This window comes from Hippoglossus hippoglossus, chromosome 18, assembly GCF_009819705.1.
Source record: "Hippoglossus hippoglossus isolate fHipHip1 chromosome 18, fHipHip1.pri, whole genome shotgun sequence".
Taxonomy (NCBI): domain Eukaryota; kingdom Metazoa; phylum Chordata; class Actinopteri; order Pleuronectiformes; family Pleuronectidae; genus Hippoglossus; species Hippoglossus hippoglossus.
In genome coordinates, this window is record NC_047168.1 from 575,006 (window position 1) to 598,442 (window position 23,437).

Genomic DNA, 23,437 nt, shown 5'->3' on the forward strand with positions numbered 1-23,437 from the left:
AATAACCAAACTGTAAGTTACTTCACGTGAACGAGCTCTGATCTCACTGTGTGTGTCGCCCTGAGTGAGTGAGTGAGTGGGGGCAGGGTGTCAGAGCCCGGGGCCTGTGTGTGTGCGCTGTCTGGGAGCACACACACACACACACACACACACATTTTCTCTCGCTCCTGGTATTTCACATGATGGCCTGATACGATGATGATTCAAAAAATGTACGTGAACGTGATTCACTCAGTTTGCCAACTACACTACAGGGAAGATTCGCTCGGAAGAGATTGCTTCTGTCTGGATCGCTCAGTTGACCAATCCTGCTCGGGACTGAGGCTAGGACATTTACATATGGACACAGACATACATAAATAAATTTAAGACATTTATTCATTTATTTCTGTATTTATTTATTTATTTCAGCATTTATTTATTTATTCATGCATTTATTTATTTATTTATTTATCAATCAATCAATCAATCACATTTTATTTGTATAGCCCATATTCACAAATCACAATTTGTCTCATAGGGCTTTAACAAGGTGTGACATCCTCTGCTCTTAACCTTCAACAAGAGGAAGGAAAAACTACTAAAAAAAAACCCTTTTAGTTTATGCATTTATTTATTTATGCAATATTTCAGCTTTTATTGATTTATCTATTCTTTTATTTATTGATGTATGTATTTTTCTTTATACATTTCTTTATTTCTTTATCCATTTTTCAACCTCCATAGGCAGAAACTGAATTATATAATAATCCTGGTGATGTTTTCACTACTGTATAATCATCTTAATTGTACAAATTGTTTTTTTTCTTTAGCTTTTATAATTAACTACTTTATATTTACATCAGGAGTGGATCCATTCTACAGAGGCCGCCATGTTTTTTTACAGTAGCCCAAACTGGACAACTAAACACCTTTTGTGTTTACATGACAACTGAAGGCTATCACAGGTTCTCTTTCATGTTTAGAAGAGGGTGAGGTGAGGGATATTCATTTGCAACATGCAACTTCACCACTAGATGTCACTAAATCCTACACACTGAACCTTTAAAATATATAACACAATTTAAGCAGAACACAGTTGATAAATAAGTAAAACCTTCTGACTTTTATTAAACAAACTTGTTAAAAGTGGTCATAATTAACAATGGCCCATTTTATGATGCAAATTTTAGATTAGATTATCATTACTGATGAATGACCACATTCTTTATTGAATCTCAGTTGATTGAAGTTCAACCTGAATTAATTATAGATTATATAACTGTAAACTATAAACCAGTGGTTTATTTGTTTGGCAGATAATCCCTTACAAGGTAACGCTTTCTTTTGAGCTAATCATATGTACAACCTGAATCTTCTAAATAGCTAAATAGCTAGAGTGATGAGTAAAATAGATGCACATCTTATTTGGAGTATTTATCAGCTACAACCAGTTGACCAGTGTATCCTAATGAAAACTATATGTTCTATGTATGACTTACTGTTCTCTTTCCCAAATGACACTTAAAACATCAAAACTCAAATTAATTTGATTGACAAGTGTTGATGCAATCAAACAGTTTATTATCCAGCTGAATGAATAAACATGAAAGTTAAGACCAGGATAACAACTAATGACATTAAAGAAATGTTTTATTCAGTACCAGAAAAGAAACAACTCAGTGGATGCACACAAAGAGCATGGTCTATTACAATTTCCCACAAATATATATGCAGTTTCAAGTAAAATCCAAGCCAGGGTACACCATTGCATTCTGAATGAACATTTGCACTTCCACTTCAGTCAAATCTGTAATAATTTGAGAATATTCAAGTACTTCCTGTCAATTGTAATCCAGGATGTGAGGATAGCAGGCGGAGATGGAAGCTGTTGGAATAAAATGTGCATTATCAGAGATGAACAAAATGAATTGGAGCATGTGCTCATTTTCCCTTGAAAAATTAAAGAGGTTTGACAAAAGATGTACATTTTATATTCTGCATCATTCTTACACACAATATAACATACACCATGTTCATAAAGGAAACCTTTAATACTTGTAACAAGCTACAAAATAAGTCACAGTACCATATCAGTAAAAATGTTTGAAGCAAAAACAGAGCTTGGGAAGACAGCCATGTAAATACAATTGAAGAAATTGAAAATTATGCACACTTTAGTTGCTGTTAGCTATCAGCACATAATGGATTTGTATAATTGTGAATGTAAGTGGGAATTAAACATAGTAGTGTATACAAAGTGGTCACAGAACCATTTTTGTATTCATCATGAAATCATGTGTACACATGAAATAATCAAACTTCTGTTCAGTGTAATGAATATTTTTCATAATCATGTATAGTGAGATTGCCCTCTTCACACCTAAACATCACTAACAACTAACTTTGTTTCTTTTTAAAGCTGCAATCTGCTGAAAATCTAAACTTCTGTGATTAAACTATGTGAAAAACATGATGTGACTGATGCAACCATCCTAGTGAAATGAAATGGTAATATTGAATAACGGCCCAGCCCGAGTTACTGACTGGCACATTTGGATCAATGTTTTTTCCCCCCAACATCAATAGTAAATTCCATCATACTGCAACAGGCACACTCCTCCTCTCATCACGAACCCCTACAGAGAACAAGCCCTGATAAATACAGTATGTACACATGGCAAATAGAATATTAAATACAGAGGGACAAGGTTTTAAAGCCCTGGTACATTATATGACTTCCTAAGGCATGAAAAAATGTTTTGAAATTTGTGTTTCTCCTGCTGCTGATTAAACAGTGGTGTCATGGAAAGGCTAACATCTGATAGATGTGGATCAGTTTCACCGTAAAACAAGTATGTGGGGCCTTTTCATCACAATAAAATGAGGGCATCGATGCACATGGTATCCATAGTTTGGACAAGCTAGCTGATCTTAGAGCCTCGGCATTGGAATTACACATGTAAAGTGTATCTTGATGGTGGCAAAATATGTATGCTTATCTTAAAGCAATCTGCATTCCTATATCCAAAGTTGACGGGTTGAACTGAGGGTGGCGCTAAAGAAAGACAATGAACTGTCCAATATTTAGGGAATGTAAAGTCCAACTGTCAAGAACATGTGCCCATTAGAATTATATATATTATATCAATATCTGATGGTGGCTCTGAAGGGAAAGTTGAAGTTTTTCCGAAAAATATTTGTTTGTCATCTGTTGCATTGGAGCCTGAACAATACACTGACAATTTATAAACAGATATATTGATGTGAGTTTTGGCTGATAAGTAACAAAATGTCAGGTCAGAAATGCTACAGACGTTTTTAAGGTCATTTCTAAAGAAGGTCTACATCCAGGAATCCATATCGATAATGTTGATCTGACACTGTAAGTTTGAGTAGAAAGAGAAATATGTTCAATGTTTACTGTCAAATGTTAACGCCTCTTAACGTAATGGCCTCAAAAAAATCATGTCCGAGAACATTTCAGTCTCAGCTCATAACAAAGAAGGCAATCCTAAAAGCAAATTAAATGGTGGGAAAGGATGCACAGTCAGGTGCAGTGTAATATGAAGTGGTGCTGAAGTACCGTGATCCTGGAGGTAGCACTGAAGACACGGGAGCTCTTCAGTCTGTGAAAAAGGCAGAAATAATTTAACATGCTTTCAATTAACCATAATGGAAGATACCTTTTGGAGCCAGTAAGTAATTTGTGCAGTCACTCCCGTCCTCTTTAATGATTGAGATGTGACTGAGACAGTATTTCAGTAGATATATATGAATGTGATGCACCGTATCACCATCCAGGATCAGGATCAGGTATCGGTAAGGCTCCATTTTGCATACAAACAGCACTGTAATGATGTTTAATGTAACAGAGGCAAATTTAAAGTCTCTAAAGATAAATGTGTAAATAGGAAGTGGCTAAGCCAGCGGATGTTAGCACGCCCGACGGTCCCTGACCTTACCTCATCGGAGGAGATCAGCGGACATGTAGGCTTAATACATGGTGTAAATGACCTTGTTTTGGGGGGGCAATCCTCTCTACCGCAGACATGCATCTTGTGTATATTTTATGTGTATGTATATTGTTCTGGTAGTATGTGTACCATCACCTACACTGTCTGTCTTATACTAACCCCGTCACTTGCAGTGTCAAATTATTTTTCAGCATTTATTCATACAGGATGTTGGTTAAGTTTGTCACGCCATGGAGAACACCCAGCTCTGAGTTGTCAGACAGTGTGGTCTACCAGGTCTCTAATACTAATTCGACTGTCACTAGTCTATAGCTCCTCAAAACGATCATATCCTGTAAGATGGCTAACACAAATACTGCATGTAGAGTACAACTTACAATAAATAAGTGTAGAGTGCCGAAATATCAATAAACAACACTGTAGAGTAAACACAATGATTCACTCTTTAATCGTGTAAATCGTGAAAATGGAATAACCTGAGGATGGCTTATGGCTCGCTGAGGATGGACACATGACCCCTTGTCATACCATGACCCCTCACCTGTTAAATATTTATCACTTAATATCATTCTCAAAAGACTGGACAGCATGGCTGTAAAAGACTCGGCCCACAGTACTTGAGTGGTGTCACAGCAGCCACTGTGTTGTGCTGGCACAGAAGTGTCACACACAGACCAGTGTGTCTGTTATCCAGCAGCAGCTCACACGAGTTCCCCGTATTCATGTGTATTCATGTGTATTCATTCAATCCCTGTGTTTGACTTTACTCCCACACCACATGACAACCGAGTTAACAGAAGGAGAACAGTTTCCCACTGCTCCTACATTCTGGATTGGTCACATGCTAAACAATGAACTTATTCTGTTCTTCATTTACAGCTACGAAAAAAGAAAATCAGGCAGGGACTGATATGCTCGGTCTCTGCACGTGTCCGTCCATTTTAAGTCACAAGTATGTTTCAATTTAATGCTACTACCCCAAGTAATAATAATTATATAATAGTAATGATTTAATAAATCAATGGTAAATTGTGATCACTCTGATCATTGATGAAAACCATTTATCAGCACAATCCTGGGAGGTATATATTGGTAATTATTATTTTGTAGTATTTTGACCATAATTAATTTGCCAAAAATGAAAAAGAACTTGATTGAGAAATTGACTGATAGTATCATTAGTATATTCATAATTGCTTTTCAAACTTACAATAGATATGGTGACGTTATCCTTATGATTTTGGGCATGATAAATGTTTAATGGAAATCGGATGCTGTTGACAGCCCTACTTGACATATTCACGTCACAGACCTAAACGTGAACCACATCAGCGACGTCATGACACCCACCATTTCAGGCCTGGTTTCTATCGTTACAGCCAGCTTTCGCAGATCACTTGACAAGGACATATGTAATTAATGATGTGTTCCAATAACCACAGAAGTCAAAGCTGGGAATGACACCTGAGCTGACCACGTTCAAGTAGTCAGAAAACCGAGATGGACGCCTCATAAAACCCTTTGCTGTGCTTACTCTTTTAGTTATTTAGTATATACAAACACTCAAACAATACACAGACAGAAGAGGGACAGTTCTGTGACTTCATGACTGATTTGAGAATGACAAACAATCAGTATGCTCCTACAGACGTCATTTAATTGTGACGTGGGAAGCAGCCATCATGGATTTTAAAATCCACACTGCCACTTTCAGGTTTAAAAGGAACGCACTGTAATATCACATCCACCTGCTCCTCAGATGGTCCCATTTCCCCGACTTGCAAAGTCACTCATCTGACTTCTGCGTGTTTATGTGCTTTGAAGTTGGAATGTGGAAAAAACCTGGATGCTACAAAGATGCAACTTTTTCCCCCCCAGAGTTGTTGCTGCACCGATACCTTCCCGGAAACTGACTCGTTATCAGTGTTACTGCTAATAAATACAATTTCAAACAAATCCAGGTCACTCTACATGAACAGCAGATAATGATCACAAATTCTAAAGTACAAATTAAATGTTAAAAATGTAAATGCATTACACGTATTTGTACCATTAATCAAAAAGGTTCCAACCCTCAACCAACATTTACTTTCGGCCGCCATGTTTTTTGTGTAATGTCAACAACTTGACTTATCAAGCTGCTGTTTTTCTGATTGTTCTGATACCTCACAAATGCAAATCACTGGATCTGACCTCCATACAAGCAAAGTCAAGTTAACAGCCAGGCTGGCTTTGCAGCACAGCTTCGGACTATAGTTCTCACTAATTCAGTCAGCTCACTTCACATGAGCAAGCACGTGACCAGTTACAGGACACCGGGTCTTTTGGAGTTCTCCTGTGCCCAAAGCTATTGTGTCTTTTGGGTTTTTTTTAAGAGGCTGGGCAAGTTCCTGGGCAGCACTGTTGTCCCGTTGAAATAATACCATGTAATCTAAAACAAGGTCAAGTCACAGCACCCTATCTACATCACTAAAATTCTGCTGAAACATTAAGGTTTTGTATCAAATTATAGGCGGTGATCAGAGAGGACATTCATGACATCATGTCCAAACAATGGGCTCTCTATGGGAATGTGCCTGCATGTATCAGACAATGGATACATTTCATCTATTTTAGCGGATAGTGGAAGAAACCAATGTGCCGAGATGGTGAGACTGGTGAGTATCAAGCAGCTCAGAACAGAAGTGCAGGCCTCGGATCCTTTTCCACTCATGTATTATTCAGAGATATTTGATAAGACATTCAGGTTATCTCTCCGAGGCTGAACCCCTGAACAACTACCAACCCGCACGGACTTGAAACTATATCAGGCATGGAAAATTCGCTCGATACATACTCTGACCCTAGTTTGCAATCTGATGCGTTACTCTTACATTGGATTCAAAGAGGTTTTCTGAAAGATACTCTTAGACATAGAAGGGGGTTTAGCAACTGTTGTCACAAGACTCTTCCAACCGTCGGAATAAAAATCATTTAAATCCACTACATGATATTTCAGGTGGATGGAAATTACACACAGTACTATAGCTGCTTTCAGACATGCATGAACTTTAGAGATTCTACGCAATTTCTCCAGAGGAGGTGTATGTGTGAATGCAAATGTCCAGGTGAGAGCCTCTGCAGTTTCTGAAGACCTTCTCCACCAGACCCCATAGTATGAGATCAGAAAAAAGTCAGCAGACGTCAATGTGAGAACACAGCAGGAGATCCCCCAGCTGGATTCCCTGCAGGGGACCTCCTGCTGCTACACATGTAGAAGACAACGAAGAAGATGTCAAGAGAGTTTGTGATGATGTGTCAATGTGCTGTAAACAAAATCATGTGATCTCTGCAGCAGAATTAATATATTAGATTCTGCCTACTGCTCCACCCCTCGTCCGAACCCTGTGGAGAATTTGATGTTGCGAACACGTCTGTGCAGAGAATCTCCCGCTGGGGTGTGCATGTGTGAAAGGAAACCTGTAGAGTTGTCCAAACCCAATGCGCCGGAGATCCTTCACAAAAATGTCTGAAAACGGCCAATATATCCCTGCTCATTTTGTGGATTATATACAGAATCATTGTAAATCCTATGAGACAAATTGTAATCTGCGAATATGGGCTATACAAATAAAATTTGATTGATATTAGTTTGCATGAAAATACAAAATAATTGAAAGGAACGTCAAATTCATCCTTTGTGTGCCCCTTTGGGAAATGTGAAAATTGATTAAGCAACTATAGAAACAAGCTAAACACGTTTAAACTGAGCAGCAGTGAGGATATTTCATCATCCAGAGTCTCTGAGGGCTTCTGGAAACATGACCCAAATGTTTGAAAGACCATCAGGCATTTATCTAAAAAAAAAAAAAAACGATGTTCACTCATGCACTGTAATGGAACTGCATGAGAGGCACAAACTGGGGCCACGCTTACCTTTATGTTGAGAAATTTCAAGCACGGGCACTGAGGTCAACATGGAAATCACAACTCTTAAAAAATATGAATATGAGGAGAGAAGAAAACAAGCGTCCGTGTGTCTGCTGTCACATGGATGTGTGATGAACAGCAGCCAGTACCCACTAACACCACAACTGCTTCTCCTTAGAAAAAAAAAAAAAATCAAAGTTGGCCTTTCAATTTTTTTTTGCTTCTTACTGCAGCCATGAAAGCATCACAGGCGCTCGGTGGTTCAAAGTCAAGTCCAAAAGGATTACACCAACTAAGAGCAGGGACAGTTTATAAGAATACAGGAAAATGACCAAATAGTTGAAGTGCAAAGAAGGATCTTTCTGTTTTCTCCAAAGTCCAAAGGTACCATATTTGAGAAGGAGACTCACCTCAAACTATCTCAACCTTCCTTTTTCTTTTCCTCGCATCAAAGTCTGGTTGGTCCGAATTGAATGGCTTGCATCCCAGTCTCTCTCCCCTTCCTCCACTGTCCTCCCCCCAACCTCTCCCACCACCAGCGTCTCTCCTGTTCTCGAGGAGTCTTGTCTTAAAAAAGAGCCACCGGCTGAGACCATCCGTCCCTGGCCCTGTTGCCCTGGCTGGACTTGAGCTGCTGAATCCCGTGGGAACTGTTTAGCATCAAGCACGTCTTTGTACTGGATCTCTGGCCTGATCATTCTCAGACAGGCTGTTCTGGTGGTGTTGTCCAGCCCCGGATGAAGCTCATAGCCAAGAATCTTTACTAATCCACTCTGAAATGGCCGGATGGTTTTATCTCGGATCCGGTATGCCTCCACAGGTTTCCCACCATCCCTGAGACAAACCCGGGCCAGTTCTTCCCGCCGTGTCCTGAGAAGAGCTACTTCCTGCTCCATCTCAGTGAGACCAAACCTCTGAATTTCCTCCCAGAAGGTCTGGTTGACGGCTTTGTATAAGTACCAGTCTAAGGCGTTCCACTGCCGCAGCCTCTCGCGCTGTTCCTCTGTGAGTGGCAGATTGGGCGGCATTTTGGCTTGAGAATGTCCTCCTCTAACACCGACACCAGCCACAGCTTTGCCCACCCAGCTCCCACTCATCACCCCAATGCCACTGGGCTTCTGCTGGCGGGCATTAAGGCTGAACGAGACAACAGCGTCCAGTGGCCAGCAGAGGGCGTGCCTCAACAGGATCATGGAATGATCAAAGTACTCAGACACCAGAATCAGCTTGAAGGCCCGGCGGATCATGGCCTCACCACGCTGAGCCAGTGCCATAGAGAAATTAGCATTGTGGTCCATTCCAAAGTCAAACCACAGAAGGTTACGGGCATAGTGATTATTGCGTAGACGAGGGTCGTAGTATTTCTTCGGGTCATCAGCAAAGTCGCCCAAGCCTTTAGCTTTCCGAAAGGCAGGTGCTACCTCTTTGTAATAAGCAAAGGAGGACTCAGCCAGGGAAACTGGGTCTCTGATGATAGAAAAGTAAAAGGTGTCTTCCGGCATCACCTTCTCCACCTAAGAGATAGAGGAGGGACATGTGGTTACAAAAATGTGCAATTAATATGATGCAATTCAACTAAAGCAGTAGTATATTGGTTTCCCTGAGCAACAGATGCCTTGCACAGAATCCTTTCGTAGTTGTCAAATGATCACCAGATACGAGTCAACCGCTTTAAGAAGAAATCTGTCGATCCCTGACGCAGGGACCACGGACAGCTCCATAGCCCGATGGAGAGGGCACACAGCCTGTCCACAGCACCACCAAGTCCGGGTTAGACACCCAGGTTGTCCAGTTACAGTGTTAATTTGAGCTCATGTTTGGACAGTGAAAAGTTATTTATTTACAGTTTTAGCTGCACTGTCAGTAATTTACTGCTCCCCTCTGTGTCTCTATCATTCGCGCTGTGCTCTTCCCCAACCGCGTCAAGCCAAACCGATCTCCACCATCTCCTCCAGCTCTCCATACATACAGTGTGAGTCAGTTTACACGTGTGTCCAATCACACTGTGTGTTCCTGTACTTATATCTTTGTGAGGACCATTTTAAGCATAGACCCGACAGAGTGAGGACATTTTCGGAAAGTGAGGACATTCTAACAGTCCTCACTTTTTCAATGGGCTGTTTGAAGGTTAAGACTTGGCTTTATAGTTGGGGTTAAAATTAGGTTTAGGTTAGATTAAGGGTAAGGGTAAGGCATTTAGTGTGGATGTTTAAGGTTAGGGTGAGGGGCTAGGGATTGTATTATGTCAATGAGTGTCCTCACTAAGATAGAAGTACAAACGAGAGAGCGAGAGCGAGAGAGAGACAGTGCGTCTTTTCCCTCAGGTTCTGGGACTATCATAAATAAGCTGCACATTTCTTTTACATAATCAACTGCTCATAGGGATGAATTTGACCTGGGACATACGTGATCAATAGAAGTTTCCACAGCAGTCCGGTTTTGTGCCTCAGCGCATCAAATTTTGATACCTTCTATGCACTAACCAAGCAAATACACGATCTAACCTTTCATTCTTTATAACACAATGCATCCACATCACATATCCCATCATCATTGTCCAAATGTCAAGCTTACATTGCTATTCTGCATAACTCACCTCCAGCTTGTGAAATCTCATGTGATTTCCCATGATGTGGAACTCCATGGCTCCAGGACCCCGATAACCTTTGACCCTGTGAGCATTGAAGGGCAGTGGATAGCCCAGCTGGTAGCCCATTGGCAGGGCAAAGCGAAGGTTGCGCTCTTCTCCAAATCGGTACAGCATGTTGAGCACAGTGCTGCTGGCCGTCTTGTGGGTCTTCAGGAACATGATGTGGGTGTGGGGCTGACAGGAGCCCAAAGAGGGCCCCTGAGCATCAGGGGACGAGAAGATGGAGTGAGCAGCTGGGTGGACACTGCTGGAGGAAAGGTGGAGGAAAAAAAACTATGTTTACCATTTGATCAAACAGTGCACATTTATAATCCTAAAGCTTAGTCCCTTAAAGCTGTATAAATCAACAATGGATGAAATCAATCTATGTAATGTGGAAGGTGTTACTTGTGATGGATCCTTAGAGAATTTTCAACAACTCTCCCTCAGCTCTGTGTGTTTTTTATAGCCTCTCTCATTGCTGCGGTTTTGCCATCGTATAAAGTCCCAGCTGCAGAAGGCAGTGAAAAGAGCAGGACACAGTGGAGCACTGAGCAGCTAAAGACAAAAACAAATCTTCTCAGGTGTTGGTGGAGACAAAACTAGAGGTCAAAGAAGGAAACAAAAAAGGACAAATGCTAATGTTGCTCTGTACATGCTGGTTGTGTCAATAGGCAAACAAATGCTTGTTAATATTTTCAAAGTCACCTAATAAAAAAAACTATTGGAATAATAAATTAGTTTGCGTGTACGCCTGCTAAATCATCAGGCAGTAAATGTCATTGTACTTGACAAACGAACTTGATCTTTGATATGAACAGATTTATTATTTGCAGCCCTGACAACGATAAATTACTGATCTAAAATATATAAACTGACAGTGTATGTGATCATGTAACTTTTATCAAACCAAATAGCCAACATTTGACAAAACATGTTGAAACTGGCATTTTGCTTGTTTCCATATTCCTGCTCCTAGTAGTTTTGGGTCACTGTAATTGTTAGGCCGTTACAATCTTTGTGGCTTTGCATATTTGTTTCCAGAAAAAAACTCCACAAATGTAGCTCTAGCAGGGTTATCAGAAGAAGAAAAAACATTACACAATATTATTGCACACACTGGGCATCTAGAGACATGGTGCCTGTCCACACTGCTGAGACAGTGGTAACAGTCAGGGGCTACCATTGTGTGTTACATCGACACTCATCTCTCACCTCACTGCCTTTCACCTATTTTACTTGAAGCTGTAGCTAGAATAGTATGGTTTGGAAGTGGACATGCAATTAGTTGATAAACTAAAACAATCCTGCTTTATAGCTAATGCTGCTCCCAGCCTGTTTTCCCACACCAAAACACACTGAAGAGGCGTCATAGGACTTGGTCACTGTAGTTCTGTCAGTCACTGTCTGTCAGTGTGGGTCTTGTGGTTGCTGCAGACGTCTGCATGCTGAACATCAGTCAACATGTGTTGCTGTGGTTATAGTTATGAAGCAAAAAACGGAAGCAGCAGCAGCAGCAGCCCTAGCTTCCGCTGTTTTCTTTAAATGGTAGATTTGTAGAATGGACGAACATGTGCCTCAATTGCATAACATACACTTGTGTCTATGGTAACTATATGCTGAAAAGCCCCATCACATTTCCTTAACTCTTTGTTTGCTATTTAGGAGAGCAGAGCGAGCTATGAATGCAGATTCATTAAAAAGGCAGGAGCCAATGTATTTTGGTCAATGCGTTTCTCCTCTTTCACTCTCCACATGGACTGTTTACCTGCTGCCAATCAAAGACTGCTCAAACGTGATTGGTCAAACTAGAAACTGAAACTCAGAAGCTTATGTCCCTAAAATGTCCCTCACTTACAGAATCGGCATATAAACATGTAGCATCTGTTTATAGAGCTAGTAGGAGTATGGCGGGTTTGAGACATGGATGGTACAAACACATCTCCTGAACTAATCATTTTAATCCATTATCTTGTACAGCCCAAAGAACACATCACCCAAGCTGATATATCAGCCCATATTAGTATCTCCGGGAATGATGCCCAATAAATAACACTTAATGTCAGGAGAGAATTGTCAAAAATATTAAGAGGTTTGTCCAGAACAAACAGACTCTGTCAAATGTCCAAAAACCACAGATGCTGGTCACAATTTTCTAAAAGAAATACATTTAGGAAATTCTCATAATGTTGGTTTAAAAAGAAATGTGCTTCTTTGTGCTAACTTTTTCAATAGAATATTGATATATTCATGGCCCACTGGTCAAAGTTTTACAATACATTTGCAGTTATGTGACCATTATTACATCCTCAGAAAACATCATTTCCTTTTATGCTTCACATTAGAAGCATTTAACTGGTGAACCCATAGTTGACTTAAAATATGAAGAAAGGCTGCTGCACACCGACCCAATTCGCCCCTTCCAACAATCGTGGGGGCATTCCCGACTCGAGGTGAGTCAGTGCCCCAATAGTCCTAAAGTGTGGGGAGGTTATAAAGATAGTCTCCCCAATTTCTAATCGTTAATATCAAACATGTCTGATATTCACGATAATCGACCCTGACAGAAACCCGCAGTAGCCAATGAGAGCGAGCTGACCGAGAAGCACCACCAACCGGATGTTTGCGTAGTTGTACAGCGGTGAGTAAAAACACAGAAGAAAACAAAACTTGTGAGTTTCTGTGTGATTCCAAGTCTCTGGAATCCCGACTGTCAAATTGTTTCCGACAAATGGCAAGTGTGTGGTCTTACGTTCTGGCCAAATCATCTAGTGTGTGCGTTCTGAAGATTATACGATTAAAAAACGGTTAAATCAGTCTTTCTGTGATCTCCCACATTTTAAAAATAGGTCATGAGTTGAAATTCCTCTAGTGTGCAGCAGCCCGAAGTCACAGGAAGTGCAATGATTGGTAAACTGGGCCCATTTCCAAGTTCACTAAGGCTAAACTCGGTTTGGTAAGATTTCTCAGCCGCATGATCAAATCTGCTGTTTGTAGCGATTCCACAAAAATGATTGTGTCTTGTCGTATGAACTAGAGGCACAGCTACAATTAGAACCTGATAAAATACAATTAATGAAACTACTTACCTCTTGTTGAAGATGACCCCCAACAGCTGGCTGGCGAAGGCAATTGCCACGAAGAGCAGCAATGCCTTCCACATCCACACTGGACCCAAGCGACCACAAACCAGCCATCGCAACATCCTGGGGGAGGATGGGTCAAGGGAGAGAGTCAGAGAGAGGGAGACAACGGAGTGACTCATAAAACAAAAATGACTAATGCATCATACTCATCATCGTTACAGACACGTGAGCAGCGTGGAAACATCCAGAGACAACAGGGCATCTTCATCATTAAGATGCTGTTTATCAATACTAACTTCAGAATAACATTTTCTGATCAATACAATATATTTGATAGTTACATTAAATTTTCTAGACTTTTTCTTTAAGTTAGTACATCATGAACAGAGAGTAGGTGATGAATCAAATAAAAGGGTTCAATTTAGATATTTTAGGATCATTTTAAGTCTGATTTAACACTTTTCACTTCCATACTGGCCCAAAAAAACTACAAAGGATATAGGGAAAATTGTGCCAGAATTACATACAAAGCAAATGTATCAGTAAATTATGTTTTCATATTCATTTGAGCATGACTACACAGAACATTGTGAACAGAATAATAGTGTGTGTGTGTGTGTGTGCGTGTGTGTTTGCATTCTGGTGACCTTTTAAGGCTGCAGTATGGTTTTCCTCCCATGTGACTCTAATGATTGTGTTTTCTTGCACGAGGTGCAGCAAGTTTCAAATTCATTCTTTTCATCGAGCTTCAGCCGAGCACTCAATGTTCTCAACCTAGATCTGGTTGAACTCTATATGAAAGATAATACAAACCAATGTAACTTCTACTTCTAGAATAGATAGATATCTTTTTGATGACAGGAGATGCAATGTTGGTGACACACTCAATCGAGTGTGCTCTGATAAATTGTGGCCAAGCTGCATAGTTTGTGTCAGTTGTTATTAGTTAAATGGTCTGTAAAGGGTCTCTATTTATATAGTCCTTTTCTAGTTTTGATGAACACTCAAAGCGCTTTACAGTAGTTTTTGTCATTCACACACACATTCATACAGTGCGTCTATGTGCAGCACTTTCTCAATAAGAAGGGGAAATTTGGGGTTCAGTATCTTGCCCGAAGACACTACGGCAGAGGTAGCCAACACGGTGCCCGTGGGCACCTGGTCGCCCGCAGGGACCCCGCAAGTCGCCCGCAAGGCATGCTCTAAAGAAGAAAAAAAAGAAAAAGAAAAAAAAATTTTAAAATGAAGAAAAAAAAAGAAACTGAAATTTGAAATTAAAAAAAAAGTCAAACCGCCATCTCACTCTATGCTGAGACAAGCTGGCGGGAGCAGCAACGATGGCGAGCTAGATGTGGTTTTTACCCCCAAACTAAAGAAAACATGGCAGAAAAGCGAAAGAAAACATACTATTTTCATAATGATTGGGAGGAAGAGTTCTTTTTTACGACAGTGAAAGAAAAATGTGTGTGTCTCAGTTGCGGGGCAACTGTTGCGACGGCAAAGCGGCACAATGTGGAGCAGTGGTCGCCAACCCGTCGATCGCGATCTACCGGTCGATCTGCCAGTCTTCACTGTCGATCCCCGAACTCTCTGGACTCACTGGCTGTCGTCGCGCCGCAGATCAGCTGTGTGTCGGTTGTCTGTGTGTCGGTTGTCTGTTTTTCACACGCGCTGTGTGTCCACTACTGGCGTCTGAGCTGCTGGTTTATCTCCTGCATTTCCTTCAATACAAGTTGGATTATGTACGAGACTAGATGTCAGGACTCTGCGGTATGAAGATGCGCATCTTTCGGTCTGTCGATAACAATCAAAGCCCCGTTGGAACAAATGAGTGGATTCAGAAGGTGAAACGCTGGAGTGCTTTTACTTTGAAACGGGTTCGTAAAGTGTTGTAAATACATTTGTGTCATAGACAGATAAACATTTTGGTTCACAGCAGTATAAACAGAGAAAATTATCTTTCACCTGAGTTTTAATGTTTATCTGATGAATTTATGTCACAAACAAATGGTTGCAACACTTTCTGTAAGCCTTTTCAAAATAAAAGCACTCCAGAGTTTGTTAATGATATCCATTCCCTTGTTTAAAAAGTTTTTTTTATTGTGAAATATTTGCAGGAGCCGAAAGATGCACGGCTTCATACTGTGTAGTACTGGTATTTATTTGAGTACAAGGGACTTCTTTCATACAAGGCAATAATCATATTTGTGGCCATATTCAAATCAAAGCCTATTAGTAAAAACATTGTGCTGCAGTAGCATCTCCTCTGCAGAACATGATGTGGAACAGAAGCTACATATTTTGCATTGTAAATATGAATTGATATTAATTTGAATATTTAACAGAAATTGCAAAAAATAATGAATATGACCCTCCTAAGTGGGTTTTTTGGAAGATATCAGGGTGGTAGCTCTCGGCTTACGTTTGGAATTAAAAAGTGCTCTTGGGCTCGAAAAGGTTGGTGACCACTGCACTACGGCATGCGCAATGGAGGAGACTGGGATCAAACCGCCAACCACTAGATCTATGTTAGTCATGTCAATGCAAAGTTTTCCTGAAAATACATTTAAAAGTGAGACTGAAGTTAATGCAATGTCATAAAAGTATAATATTCACAAGCCAACCTTTTGCTTTTTATATTTAAGAAATTTAAAATTCAGGTGAATGGAGAACTTTTTAGGACGCATGGAAACCCTGAAATAAGGATGAAGTCTGGTGCTGTAGTAGAACATCGTCTCCCTGATTCATTCAAGCCCCATGACAGATGGTAGATAGTGATTTAACTGCTGCTGACAGTAAGTGGTATAAGACAGAAGTCTTTTTTATTGTTTTTATGAATATCAATGATCACTCTCGTCCAGTGTCAGCTGGGATAGGCTGGTCCCGCTGCGACTCTCAAAGGAAAAGCAGTATAAATGGATGGATGGAAAGCCCGGACGGACTGGCAGACGGAAAGATGGAGATCAATGATGAGACCCATTTAACTGTTGCTGTTATTTATTATAATTCCCACTCAAGCATTTTGCACATGTAGGCTTAAAGATATGAATTCTGAGGAGCACTCAATTTAATATTTATCCAAAGTTACAGAATCATCAAGTTTCCAATCTGCTTGAATAGATCTGTAATTAATCGATGGTAGACTTGCGGAATGAAATTGAATTGGGAGTGTTCTCAGTGGTCCAGAAATAAATTTGATGATGAGAGACCAACAGCCGTTATCACATTTAGTAAGTATAGTCACTGTGAACAGTCTGCTGTAATTAATTTTACACACAAGGATGCAGCTACAATGACCAACCTCATTCAACCACAAGCAAACCACAGTATTGTCTAATGTAGTCACAGTATGAAAGCTAGTAGCTAAGTACATTATGTCAGTTTCTAAGCTTTGAAACTTTCTAACCTGCCATCTTTAGCAAAAAGACATTAAACTCACAATAGGTACATTTCCTGCAAAAAAATTAAAGAGCTGCTGGCGTTTTGCCCCACTGCTGAGATCATCTCAGTCTTCTGATTTCAGTTTGGTGTGAGAACAGTTTTCATGTTGATCTGAATTCACAGTCATATTTTATACTAAACACTTAATTAAAAATTTGTGAAAGTTAATTTATATTCGGTACACACGTGTATCATGACCGGACGGGGGGGGAGGTCCCTGGCACCAATTGGATAATCAGATCAACTTCAAATTCAGTGTCATCTTGACTCCTTGAAGTTTAAACTAACTCAAATTGTGAGTTTTTGTCACACGGCGTGGCGTCAAATTTAGATGATTCGCCATCAAAACACAAGGTTGTTGCATCTCGGACATACATGGTCCAATCTACTCCAAACTGGACATGTATGACAAGAGTCCCGGCCTGATGACATCTACACAGAAATCATGATTTAAAAATCACAGCGCCCCCTGGTGACTAGGGATGCATAAAACTACACCGATACAACCGCACCTGATACCACTTTACGGCAACTTGACATCAACCTCATGTCAGTTGAGCAGGTAGCCGGAGGAGGTGCAATGTCAGCAGTTTGGAGATACTTCAAGATAAACGATGACAAAAGTAGAGCAGACTGCAAACTATGCTCTGCTAAATTGTCAAGAGGAGGGGTGAAAAGTAGCTCCTTTAACAGAAGCAATTTGATAAAGCGTCTCAAGAACCAACACAACGCAGAGTTGAAGGAGTTTGGTAATGCTAGCAGCGGCAAACAGCAACAACCAACTTTGCAGCAAACGCTGGAGAAGCGAGAAAAAATGTCCAGGGACAACCCACGAGAAGTAACAATAACAGAAGCTCTTACCCAGTTCACTGCTCTTGATGACCAGCCGTTGTCAGTTGAAGATAATACAGGATTTCGCTGTCTTCTCAGTTTACTGGAGCCGAACTATGAGATTCCCAGCCATCACCACATCACAGAAACCGCATTACCAAAGCTGCATGACTTGGTGAAAAAGCACGTCAACAGCCTGCTGCAGGACATTTCAGCCTTCAGCTTCACCACTGATATGTGGACTAGCAGCGTCAGCCCACTGTCTCGCATCAGTTCAACTGCACAGTGGATTGGTGAGGATTTTACTCTCCAGAGAGTGGCTCTACAAGCAAAGCAGTTTCGGGGTTCGCACACTAGCCAAGCCACAGCAGGTGCGTTTGAGGAAAAGCTTCAGAAGATATTCAGGTGTAGCTTAACATGCCTATAAGAAGACTCCAGCAAGACGTGCAGACCCGCTGGAACAGCACGTACTACAGTCTCTCACCGAGGAGAAGCGGGCTCTGGGAATAGTCCAATCAGCCTCAAACCTCTTACACACAATCACAGTCCGGGCCTGAACAGATCCATACGCCAATATTGACTCATTATCACAGCGCCACCTGCTGGCGACAGGAAGTGAAATATTTTATACTTTGATGCACTGCTCCTGGCTGCTTTACAATATACAGCTCAAATGAGTTCAGACCCGAAATATGGCGTTATCAAAAGTTAGGAAAGTTGACGTTGAAAACCGAGTCTTCCGAGCAGAGTGGACAGAAAAAGTATGCGTTTGTTCTTTCTGCAGTGAGCTCAACAAGACCGGTGCGTCTCATTTGCTCCGAGTGTGTTGCGGTTGTCAAAAGCGGCAATTTAAAACGCCATTATTAAACCAAACACAGACACTTTGAAGACTCCTACCCGCAGCAGTCCGAGGTAAGGACGCAGAAAATAAATGAGCTCAAAGCCCAGTGTGAGCGATCTACGCAGGTCCTCTCTCGTTCCCTCTCCGGACAATAGCGGACATACGAGTGTTCGCTGAGAATACAGTGGATTTTGGGACAACATAAAAAGCCCTTTGCAGATGGGAGTATCGTCAAAGAGTGCATGAATGCTGTGTCCGAAACACTTCTGGATGGAAAAGAAAGACGTGAACTGACAGAAAAAATTAAACAAATCCCCCCCCCTCTCAGCCACAAGACACACAGAAATATTATGAGAGGATGTTCAGTCACAGCTCACTGCTGCTATTAAGAGTGCACCGTGCATAGCTTTAGCAGTTGATGACTCAACTGATATTAGTGACAATGCTCAACTTTTGGTCAGATTTTACCACGCAGAGAGGAAAGATTTCTGTGGGGACATTTTAGGCATCACAGCACGTACAACACACACCAGAGGGGAAGACATATACTTAGCTATAAAAGAAATGTTAACACAGAGAGGTATCAGTATGAAAGATGTTGTGTCCATCACCACCGATGGAGCGCCCTCCATGATGGGTAAAGAGAAAGGAGCAGTAACTCGAATGAGAGAGGACAACCCAGACCTCTCCTCATATCACTGCATTATCCACCAGTCTGTTCTGTGCTCTACTCTTTCAGAAGAGTATGCAGAGGTTATGAATACTGTGATGAAACTTATCAACTTTCTCAGGGCATCGTCATCACATAAACATCGCCTCCTTAGAGAATTCCTGACTGAAGTTGTGCAAATTCAAATGACCTACTGCTGCACTGCAATGTTAGACGGTTGAGCAAAGGCAGAGTTCGAGCACGCGTTTGGGCAATTCGAAATGAAATAGAAGTGTTCCTGGAACAACAGAAGAATCGCAAGGCCAGACAGTTTGCTCAGTTTTTGGAAGATGAGAGAAAAAATGATTTTATGGCCTTCTTAGTTGACATAACCCCACACCTACATTACCTCATCTTAAAACTGCAGGGCAGGAACAACTGTGTGTGATTTGGTAGCAGCTGTCCAGTCTTTCCAGCGGAAGTTGGAGATTTTCAAAGTGGATCTCCAAGAGAACTTTACACATTTTTCAGCAATGAAGCAAATTCAGGGTGAGAGAGATATTTCCTCTCACGTTGAGTTCATTACAAAAACTGATTGGAAACTTCAGTGATCGTTTTGAGGACTTCAGCCTGGGAGAACAGGTCCTTCTTTTCGTTCAGAATCCTTTTCTGGTCAAAAATGTGACCACGTTTTCACAGGAGGCTAAAATTACCCTCAAGTGGGTAGATATGGCATCTCTACAGATGGAACTTGTTGATCTGCAAGCGAATGTAGCACTGAAAGAGCAGTGTGGAGTTAGTGATGCTGCCAGCTTCTGGCTACAGACTGTACCTGAGAAAGTTGTCCCTGGTCTCACTAAAGTGGCAGTACACACAACCGTGACAATGTTTGGCTCCACAACACTTAACATTTTTAAGACCAAATACCGTTCAAGAATGACATTCTCTTACATGTATATTCCTGTTTGAGAATGGCACTGACCCCATTCCTCCCAAGGTTCAAAATACTAGCAGAGAAAGCCAAAGCAAATTTCTCCCACTGAATTAGGGAAGCAGGCCTACAGACAACAGGCGAATGAAATGTGAATGAACCTATGAAAATTATTTCTTGTTACTTTTTCTAAGAAGTTTTTGCTTCAATCTTTAAGTGGTGGTTAAGCTCAGTTCCACCTAAAGCACTTTATACGTTTGTCTTTGAGGATGTTACATCTTTATGGTTAAAAGGAATGTAGGCCTATATGCAAATTCCAAGACGGAATGTGAAGTGCGCGTTGTTTCATGTTTGTCCAGAATAGGCATTGTATTTTTGCCAGTTTGTGTTTGATTTTGTAATGTTACAGAAGCAACCTTGTGCAATAAAAATGTTAACCAAGCCGATTCAGTCAGAGGCCATATTTGTACGTCTCTGATTATCCGGACCCCAGAAGGGGAGGAGGGTCGATGTCTGGACCTCTTGCAATTTGAGTTGAAGACCCCTGCTCTATAGGCTCTGGAAACCTGTGATGGGTTGTTTTCCACTTATTGTTAGTGGAATGTGTTGTAAAAAAAAAAAAAAGAAGGGCTTTCTTTGCTGTGGAACCAAACCTGAGTGGCCATAAGAGACAATGTGCTGACAGTGTGGTCCTAGCCGAAACAGAGTATGAAGGACACACAAGCTGTGTGTCCTTCTGAGTGCGTTTCTCTCCAGGTCTCTCCACCGTGGCCTCGGGGTAATCAGTAACAGTGATCACGGTGAGCCTCCTGTCCGTCACCATTTAACACCAAACATGTGGCGAGGACACAGTAAAGCAGACGTACAATGGTTACGTGATAGTGAGAGCAGTGATCCACGCAGAGGAATCTGTAGCCCCCACAACACAAAGGGAGAATTTAGTTCATAACACAAACGTTGTAATGGTTCTTTTTTTTTTTTGAGGACGTTGCATTGTCTTGTATTTCACTCATTTTACCCAGACCGGGACAAAACAAAAAACACAGCTTCTGTCCCTTACTGGACAAACTATCCTCAATTTAACTGGTCTTTACACTGAAGGAAGTCCCCAAAAGGAGCCTATGTCTCACACGCGCACGCACACGCACACACACACACACACACACACGCACAGCTGGACTGGATAAATGTTAGAGAAAGAGGCCGCTGCGTGTGGAGGAGCTCCTCCACCCACACCTTCTCCCCTCTCCGCAGGATCACAGCCCAGCGCCGCCCTTTTATTCGCCACACAACCACCGCATCCCCGCCGCCGCTCGGCGCCTCCGACGTACGCCCGGAGCCGCTTCTCCCCCCCCTCGCCCTCTGACGGCCCCCGCTAGCGAGCTAACGTTACCTGGCTCTCCGTCTGAAAAGCATAGCTGAGTCCCCGGGCCGGTATCGGTGACGGTGTTGTTGAGCAGCTGCGGAGAGCTCGGAGCATCTCGGAGGCTTCAACCGCAGCTTCCCCGCCGCCGGTGGAGATCAGGCCATGCAGCCGGAGCGGGCCCGCCGACACGGATCCTGGGTCATTCCCTGGGACACTGCTCGGTCCTTCGGTCCCGGGCCGGGTCTTTAACCAAATCCCCTTTCTGTGCACCGACAACTAGAGCGCCTAAACTGCTGATGGCCAAGGCACAGACTGTAACAGGGGGGTGCGCAGAAAAAGAGCGAGGACATGGAATTCTTCATCCGGACACGTCCAAAATAAGAGCGACTGGACAGGCGCGCAGAAAGGCAAACCAGGATTTTACAAATACAGTGGAAACAGGATAGGGTGAATATTTAATGACTCACTCTCTAACATGATAGAAATGATAGTATATTAGATCAATCCAGAGAACTTGACTTTAATATTATTTTTGTTGGTAGAATTAAAAGTCAAAACTATGTAATGAGCTTATTTCTCAATGTTTTATTGTGGAACTGGAACCCGTATCGCACAAATTGTAAATCAAACAAAAAAATGTTCATCATACTTTTTTATCTCACAGACGTATGTGTGCGCGTTCAAGTCCGTGCTTTTATTCTAACGTAACATGGGTAAGTTTCCGGTCTGGGTTGGTTCACTTCTGCGACCTTGAAAAACGGGTATCTGAATCTGACGTCACCCTCCGATGCCGACAGAAAGGCATTCAGGGAAAACCAGTCTGGTCTGCACACGTGAGCGCGCGCGCGCACGAACGCACACAAATCACAGTTGTGTCAGTTGTTTTGGAGACTTACTACTTAACTATAGTTATTCTTTGATTAAACCTGACCCTTATCCTGACCAAAACCTAAATGTCTTCACTTAAAATTGATTGATTTACATTATGGGGACTTGTTCTTGGAAGGAAGATAATATAATGTTTATAATTTGACTGTGAAAAACAGTTTTAGGTGCCAACAACATGTATAAACGAAAGATTTATCCGTGCCATGAACTAATTATGTCAGTGGTGGAAAGGGATAGTTTAAACGCATATAAGAAGGCCCTCCACAAAGCAAAAGCTGCCTACTACTCCACATTAAGAGAAGAAAAGAAGACAGGGTCCTCTTAAGCACTGTAGCCAGGCTGAAAGGGACATACAAAACTGGATGACCCACAATTTTGTTATACTTGGCCCTAAACACCTTAGAGATACATTATCTAATGATATAGCTGCACTCAATGACATTACCCGTGCTTCTAATGAAACAGTCAGGAATTTGGGAGTCAACTTTGATTCCCGATTTGTCCTTTGATTCTCACTTACAATAAATTTCTAGGACCGCCTTCTTTCACTTACGCAACATCTCAAAAATCAGACATGTCCTGTCTCAAAAGGATGCAGAGAGAGTTCCATCCAGACTTGATTATTGTAATTCCTTGTTATCAGCTTCAAGTATCCGCAAGCCCCGACCTTCATATTCAACTCGAAACGGTGTCATTTACACCACGTGTTTTATTATGTCTGAAGAAGGGGTTCCATAAACACTGTTTACCCCTGAGACTCCAAAAGTGTTTTCCTGATTTATATCACCTTTACTTCTACTCAACTACATTTATATGACAAATATAGCCTCTAGTTGTTAAGTAATTAAGACTTAACAAAGATAACATGTTGTGGTTCCCAACTTGTGATCCCCACACAAAAACACTCTAG

The 23,437-nt window shown here is 41.5% G+C and overlaps 1 protein-coding gene across 11 annotated transcripts in view; it reads right to left on the reverse strand.

The window, feature by feature from the left end:
• Positions 1–1,614: 1,614 nt before the first annotated feature.
• The window catches only part of gal3st4 (galactose-3-O-sulfotransferase 4), a 28,553-nt gene continuing 6,730 nt past the window's right edge, over positions 1,615–23,437 (reverse strand). Inside the window, exons 1-6 of one of the 11 annotated variants that reach the window (XR_004616998.1) lie at positions 21,667–21,972; positions 13,584–13,700; positions 10,462–10,762; positions 8,276–9,379; positions 3,018–3,608; positions 1,615–2,907 (exon numbers count right to left, since the gene is read on the reverse strand). Coding sequence is in view for 9 of the 11 variants with exons in the window: in XM_034615505.1 (XP_034471396.1) it covers positions 8,282–9,379; positions 10,462–10,762; positions 13,584–13,700; positions 21,667–21,689 (1,539 nt within the window). In the remaining 2 variants the exon portion in view is untranslated. Of the gene's footprint in view, positions 3,609–7,280; positions 7,313–7,638; positions 7,916–8,073; positions 9,380–10,461; positions 10,763–13,583; positions 13,701–21,666; positions 21,973–23,437 lie in introns of those variants that run through there. The other 10 variants (XM_034615510.1, XM_034615509.1, XM_034615511.1 and 7 more) reach the window with 10 other exon arrangements.